Source organism: Eubalaena glacialis, chromosome 11 (genome assembly GCF_028564815.1).
Source record: "Eubalaena glacialis isolate mEubGla1 chromosome 11, mEubGla1.1.hap2.+ XY, whole genome shotgun sequence".
Classification (NCBI taxonomy): domain Eukaryota; kingdom Metazoa; phylum Chordata; class Mammalia; order Artiodactyla; family Balaenidae; genus Eubalaena; species Eubalaena glacialis.
This window is the reverse complement of record NC_083726.1, coordinates 7,166,969-7,173,993: the sequence shown is the minus strand read 5'-3', so window position 1 is coordinate 7,173,993 and position 7,025 is coordinate 7,166,969. Positions and strand designations below refer to the sequence as shown.

The 7,025-nt window shown below is 60.6% G+C and overlaps 1 protein-coding gene across 12 annotated transcripts; it reads right to left on the bottom strand.

Annotated features, from left to right (window-relative positions):
* Window positions 1–1,022: 1,022 nt before the first annotated feature.
* Window positions 1,023–5,399, bottom strand: LOC133100297 (cytochrome P450 2D14). 12 transcript variants are annotated; one of them, XM_061204192.1, is made up of 10 exons: window positions 5,120–5,399; window positions 4,243–4,414; window positions 3,509–3,661; window positions 3,260–3,420; window positions 2,674–2,850; window positions 2,375–2,520; window positions 1,978–2,229; window position 1,752; window positions 1,376–1,517; window positions 1,023–1,275 (listed from the first exon to the last, which is right to left on the bottom strand). In XM_061204192.1, exons 1-10 carry the CDS (start codon window positions 5,303–5,305, stop codon window positions 1,097–1,099), a joined length of 1,569 nt encoding a protein of 522 aa, XP_061060175.1. In that variant the 5' UTR covers window positions 5,306–5,399; the 3' UTR covers window positions 1,023–1,096. The 12 variants fall into 12 exon arrangements, with proteins under 12 accessions (XP_061060175.1, XP_061060174.1, XP_061060165.1 ...); XM_061204191.1 differs by having other exon boundaries at window positions 1,978–2,164; window positions 2,379–2,520; XM_061204182.1 differs by lacking the exon at window position 1,752 and having other exon boundaries at window positions 1,376–1,571; window positions 2,127–2,164; window positions 2,379–2,520.
* Window positions 5,400–7,025: the final 1,626 nt, after the last annotated feature.

Genomic DNA, 7,025 nt, shown 5'->3' with positions numbered 1-7,025 from the left:
GCACAGGTAGAGGGTGGCAGTCCCCGCCCTCAGCTAGGGCTCCAGGCTAATGAGGTCCCAGCCCCAGAGTCAGAGCAGGAAGACAGGCCCCAGCAGCCATCTGGTGCAAACTTCTCATTGGCTGAAGGGGAAATAGAAGCCTGAGGTCACACAGTGTCGTAGCAGAGCGAGGACTGGAGCCAGGGTGTCCTCCTCCGAGCTCCCCACCTGGCCTCCTTCTGCCCTGGCCACCCCATTGTCACATGGGCCCAAGGTTGACCCCTGTCCCTAGGGCATGCCTGTGGCCCACAGGGGCTCATTCCCTGCCCCTGCCAAGCCTCCTGAGCGCCTGGCCTGACCGGGCCACTCAGAGGACGGAGCCCCGGGTTGGAGCCTAGATGAGTGTCCTCCCACTCCAGCGTGGCCGAGAGTGGCAACTCCTATTGGGCAGGGGCTGGGAGATGAGCATCCCTAAGGGGCAGGGAAAGGGGGCCCATGCTATCTTGGGGTGACTAAGAGGCCCAGGGAGGTGGCTCACTCCTGGGCTGCCATCAGGCTTCCCAGGGAGAGCTCTGGCATCTGAAGACTGAGCTGCAGGTGCTAACCCAGCATATTGCTTTCCAGCCATCCCTGAGTTCGCCACCTTTTGGGGCAGCAGACTTGGTGGTGCTGGCTGAGCTGCTGGCCTGTGGTGCAAGCTGAGTGTGGCTGGGCCTGAAATGTGGGCATCCAGGTTGAGTGGGGCCCTCCTCATCCCCACTGGGGCCTGAAATCTCTCACCAGCCTATTCTAGTTCCTTCCGGCAGAAGCCAGGACCTATTTATAGACTTTGTCACTAACCCAAGTAACCAGTATTGGGTCTCCAAGGGTGACTAGGGGGTAAGGTGTCACCTTCTGAGCCTCGGTATACCCGTCTCTCAAATGGGGTCAAATGCCAGGTAAGGATGGATCAGGCAGGGGTAGGGGCTGGATCTGGGGAGGCTGCTGAGGCCCCATGACCACCAAGGGGCTGGTCAGGGGCTTCGGGTGGGACTCAAGCCAGGTTGGAGCCACCAGACTGGTTTATTGTACATCAGGGCTACTGCTGAGGAGTGGGTTGGGGGCTTGGTGCCCACCTCTAGCGGGGCAGAGCACAGAGCTGGTAGGGGGATGGGGTCACCAGGAAGGCAAAGACACCGTGGCTACTGGGGCGGGGCTGCCCAGCGGGCACTGAGAAGCTGAAGTGCTGCAGGAGGCTGGTGAAGAAGAGGAAGAGCTCCATGCGGGCGAGGGGCTCCCCAAGGCACGAGCGGCGGCCTGTGGGTGGGCATGGGGGGTCTGTGAGCCTGGGGGCCTGGGCTCCACCCCTCCAAGACTCCCTCAGGACAGGTAAGCAAACCGGGCACCCCACAGGTACCTGCTGAGAAGGGTATGAAGGCCTCCTGCTTGACGAAGCGGCCCTGGGCATCCAGGAAGTGCTCCGGGTGGAAGTGGAAGGGCTTCTTCCAGATGGTCTCGTCCTTCAGCACTGATGACAGGTTGGTGATGAGCGTCGTCCCCTGGCAGGAAATGTCTGGCACGGGTGGGGTCTGGACTGGGGGGTGCCTGCACCCCTGCGACCAAACACACATGGGCACACACCCTCTGCCTGGCACACACCTGGACTCTTCAAGTAACCCTCAGCCCAAGAAGCTTCTCGGCATCCTCCCTGTCCCCATGGCAGGGTAAGTGACTTGCCTCCCATGGGTGCCCTTACTGCCACCTGTCCCTTGGTGAACGGGCTCCTCCAACACTCTGTGACACGCTTTAGTTTGTCTTCCCTACCCGACTACGGGCTCTGAATGGACAGGGCCAGCCCTGCCTCTCCTCTCATCCCCACACCCACCCAGCCTGGGACATTCAGTGCCTGAGGATTGGGTGGCTTGGATTCCAGTCCTGACCCCACCTGGCAATGCCCACATTGGGGCTACCAGGTGGCAGGTGGTGCTGAGCTGGGGTGAGGAGAGCCGCAGGCCTAACTTTGGGATGAGGAAGCCCTGAACTTCGATGTCACGGGATGTCATGTGGGGCAGGCCCAGTGGGATGATGTCCCCAAAGCGCTGCACCTCATGGACCACGGCCATGGTGAAGGGCATGAGGGCCTGATCCGCCATCTCTGGTGGCCTCACCTGCCCTATCACCTCATCGATTTCCTGTTGGACACGTCCTGGAAAAACAAGCATCCTCACAGTGGTCAGACCCAAGGGCTGGGCTCTGACCTCCTCCTGACGCCTGTGTAGGGCTGTGCCCACTCGGAGGAGGAGGGCACTGTGACCTCTGCACAGAGCTGCTGCTGGTGGCCAAACCCACCAAGCTCAGGGGCCTCAGGCTGTCCCTTTCCTCCCTCACCCATCCCACCTGGCCCCTCGGGCTAGGCTCACGCTGCACGTCTGGGTGCAGGATCATGAGGAGGAGGGCCCAGGCCAGCGTGGTTGAGGTGGTGATCATCCCGGCAGAGAAGAGGTCAGACACCACCAGGCGCAGGTTCTCATCATTGAAGCTGCTCTCAGGGTTCCCCTTGGCCTGGGCCATGCAGAGAAGGTAAGCTCAGGGACAGAGGGAGGAAGCCTCCAAATGGCCTCCCACTCTGCTCCTGTCAGCCCAGGTGTCTGATCACTGGGTGATACACAGGCCTGCGCTTGCCTCACGTGGTCCTCAACCCTCAACCCACCTCACCTTCTCCACCTCGTCCAAGAAGGCGTCAGTCAGGTCTCGGGGTGGCTGGGCCCGGTCCCGGGTCATCCTGTGCTCGGTGACCAGCTCATCAATCAGGGCCATGAAGGCCCTCTGCGCCGGGAAGACCTTGGCAGCCAGCCCTGGGATACGCAGGAGCACGGGGATTGCTTCCAGCACCTGTGGGGGTCACAGCTTTGGGGCCCTGGGATCTTGTGGTGCTCAGGCTTTCACCTGGACCAGTCAGGTCCTAGCCTCCTCCAGGATGTCCCCACCATTGACCTTGTTCCTCCCTAAGTGCAGGCCTCGCCCCTCTCTCCTGGCCCTGGGCCCAGAAAGATAAACCTAAAGTCTACATCTCATGGGTGCCGGTGCCTTCCAATGAAGGAACCCTCCCTCCCCTAAGCCCGCTGACCCTCGCCCCGCCTCTCCCATCTGTGTTGTCTGTCATTTCCCCACTTCCAGGCCTTTTCCCTTGCAGTTTCCTCTCCCGGAATGCCCTTTCCTCTTCTGGCCCTCTACGCAAATCCTCCTCCGGGGAGGCCCTTTGCAGGACGGAGGGCTCCTCTATGAAGCTCCCTTCCCGCACCTGGCGCACGAAGCCAACCTCCTCCTTCAGTCCATCCTCCAATATGTCCAATAGCTTGAGGATGCGAAGGTCGTTGTACTCGAAGCGGCTCCCGAAGGTCAGGGAGGCGATCACGTTGCTCACCGCTTTATTCAGGAGGGCGTTGGGGCTAAAGGGACGTCCTGGGAGGGAACGGTGCAAGTCAGGGCGTCGCCTCCATCTCCTCTTCTCCAGCCTCTCCAAACCTGTTCCCTGTCCCTCAGCACCCACCGGCCTGATCGGCGAAGGCGGCGCAGAGGCACGAGGCCTCCTCGGTCACCCACTGCTCCAGCGACTTCTTGCCCAGGCCGAAGTTGCGCAGGGTGGACAAGGAGAAGCGTCGCTGCTCGCGCCAGGCTTTCCCATAGCGCGCCAGGATCACTCCTGGGGGCGGAGCGGGCACGTGGGCGTGGCTCGGGTGTGTCCCGGCCCCGCCTTCTGCTCGCCCACAGCGCTGGCGGGCTCGCCGGTCCTCCTCGGCCCGCCCCTCCCGGTGTTCTGCTCACACAGCCCCGCCCACTTTGACACCCCCTTCCAGCTGGGGACCGGTCCCACTCTCTGCCCGCCCGCATTGCTCGCCTACTCTCCCCTGCTAGGGTCAGGTCTTGGCTCCAATTTTTACTTTGCCCACCGGGACCCCCTTTCCCCTTCGGGGAAGGTCCTGGCCCGGCCCTGCCCCGCCCACTCTGACTTTGTCCTCATTCCTGCCCACCCTGACCTCCCCTTCGTGCCCGCGATGGCCCTGGGCCGCCCTCTCTCCGTAAGGCCCCGCCCCCTGCCTCGCCCGCATTCCTCCTCCCCCGACCCTTGGCACAGACTCCTTTCTCCTCCTGCTGCCCCTTCAAATTCGCTGGCTCTTCCCTGCACCGAATGTCCGCGACCCTGCCTCCGCTTGGCCCTGCCGGTATCGGGTCACTGCTGGCCCAGTCCCCGCCGGGACGCGGTCTGCCCCCTCCTCCTCTTGCCTTCCGAGCGCGGCCCGTAACCCAGGTGCTCGTAGACTGTCGCAGATGGGCGGTCGGAGGTATCCTGGCTGCGGTACACCAGCGCCTCTCGCACAGCCGCCAGCCCGTTGAGCACGACGACGGGAGTCCAGACCTGCTGCAGGCTGAACACGTCCCCGAAGCGGCGCCGCAGCTGCAGGCCGAAGGTCGAGGGCGTTTGTCAAGCCCAAGCCCCGCCAGGCTGCAGGCCTAGCCTCATGGCGTGAGCCCTGCGGGAACCCTGGGCCCCCACTAGGAGCGAGGGGGTGCAAAGATTTTATCCAGTCTTGTGAGCCTGGGGGTTAATTACATCCGCCACGGTCGAGGACCTCAAGTTGGATCAGACCACCCAGCTATGACTGTGCAGAGGTCACCAAAGTTGTCAATAGACCAAGTTAGCATCCCATTTTACAGGTGAAGAAACAGATTCATAGAGGTAAGCAGTGAGGTCCGAGGTCTCACGGTGGCAAAAGATTTGAACCAGATCACTGTACCTCTCTCAACCTCAACTACCTGATTTAAATAGGGCTCAAGACCAGACTCCTCTCCCCCATTCTTGAGACCTTTCCTCCTGTTGTAATCATAAGGGACTCAGGCTCACGTAATATAAGAGCTGGCCAGCTGAATCCCCAGCCTGTTGCCAAGTCATACTCCCCCACTCCCTGACCTTTGCCCTCTTGGACCTCCAAACTTCTCGGGCCCTGAACAAATGCCCTCCCTCAGGAAGCCTCTCAAATCTGCCTCCTCCTCTTGGCCCAGTTCCTTTTCCAGCCTGTGACTTCACCCACCACCCACTGTCTGCTGCTAGGTGGGGTCCCCAGGACCTCCGCCGCCCACTTCCCACCCCCACCTTCCTCACCTGGCTAAAGCTGAGAAGCGGGTCCTGGAAGTTCACCTGCAGCAGGTTACCCAGCCCAGGCAGTGGCATGGGACCTGGCGGGTAGCGTGCGGCCCAACGTGAGTGCTGGTGCATCTGGTCCACCAAGAGCAGGAAGACGGCCACGGCCACAGCCAGGGTCGCCAGTGTAGCCCCAGTCAGCAGCATGGCTGCCTCAGTGTGCACTGGGCTCCTCACCACATCAGACACCTAGGACTAGGCCAGGCAGGGCACTCTCACTGCACCTCCAGGGCTCAACCAGTCTGGGTCTTCTTTATAAAAGGAGCTGAGACTGGTCTTTGCACTCTGCCCTGAGCCAACCTGCCAGGGAGAGTGTGCTGCCAGAGGGTGCAGGGAGGGGTCAGGGAAAGTCAGGTGCACAGATGGCCACTGTCCCTCCTGCCCTCTCCACGTGCTTACGGAGGGTAGGGGGAGGACACAAGAAGTCCTCCCCTCCCCCTAGCCTGACTCCCCAGCTCTGTAAAGATTCTGAGGAAGAATCAGGGGTCTTCAGACTTGATCCTGCCACCCACCTGTCACTTTAGGCTCACACTCTCTAATGTGCTCACAGCCTCACCCCTAGAACATGTCCTTGTCCTCCCATGTATCACCTGCCTCCTCCTGAGTGGCCTTCACCTCCCAAGTTTGTTACTGGCCCTTGCGCAGTGCTGGAGGGAGGTCCTAATGATCAGAGGGACCACTGTAGGGGGATAAAGTCCTTGGTGTCCCCTCACTTCACACTAGTATGCTCAACACACACACAGAATCACACACTCATAATCCACACACACATTCACATACTGCCTGCTCACATGCTCACATGCATATTTACACACCCACAAAGCCAGACACATTAACACATATGTACCACTTACACGCTTGCACAGAGACCCAGCACCAAGTCCTCGTAGTTCTCAGTGGTTGCCTGGACCCAACCCACCTCCTCCCACCTCGAGGCTGCTCGCAGTGATGCTGGGGGCCTTCACCTGGCTGGCCGCTGGCTCAGCTTCCTTGGTTTCTACCCGTTTCCGCCTGGTTGTGGCCATGACAAGTTTGAATCTGGGGGTGGGGAGGCGGCAGGATTGTCTTCAGAGCTCCCTAGTCACATGACCAGCTGGTCTGATGGCCCAGAGACCCTTTCCTAAGTTTGTTACAAATTGGTCCTTGGACCTTCTAGCTCTTGTGGCCACCCAGGTGATGAATCTCCTTCCTGTCTGTGCCCATTTCCTAACTTGGAGACATGTGAGGTGGGCACTTTACCTTGCTGACTGGACTGCCAGTAAGCTCAGGGTACTAGGGTGGCTTAGCATAGGCTGTGACTGTCCTCAGAGGAGTGGGCCTGCCTCCTCCTCCTTGATTTGTCCTTGAACATCAGCTGTTCAAACTCTAGAAGACAAGGGCATGGATACCAGATGGGGATGTAATTTCTTTATACCCTCACAGTCCTGCTGAGGACCACAAAGAATGGATTCTCAGGCCTCTCCCTTCGCCGGCCTCCTCCCTCTCCATGGGCCCAGTCCGCCCTGGCTCCAGCCCCACACCTTCCAGTCCTGACTCTCTGGTCCCCTTCAGTGGCTCCAGTCCTCAACGAAATGTGCAAACCTTGGTACCACCCTGCACCGGTGTGTGCCACCTCCAGGCTGGAATTGTGGCATTTCCTGGGTAGGGGTCAAGCCCCCTCACCCGTCCCAGGGGTATGTGAGGCAACCTCTCTTTCTGACAACAGCTGGAGTATTCCAGGGTCCTGGAGGTGCTCGCCCCTAGCTTAAGGAGAGCCTGGAGGAGGCACTCCCCACTCCCGTGCCCCGACACCCCCATTCCCTCCCTCCCATCTCACTGCCCAACGGGGAGAGGACCAGGTTCTTCTCGGGGTGCAGGACAACACAGA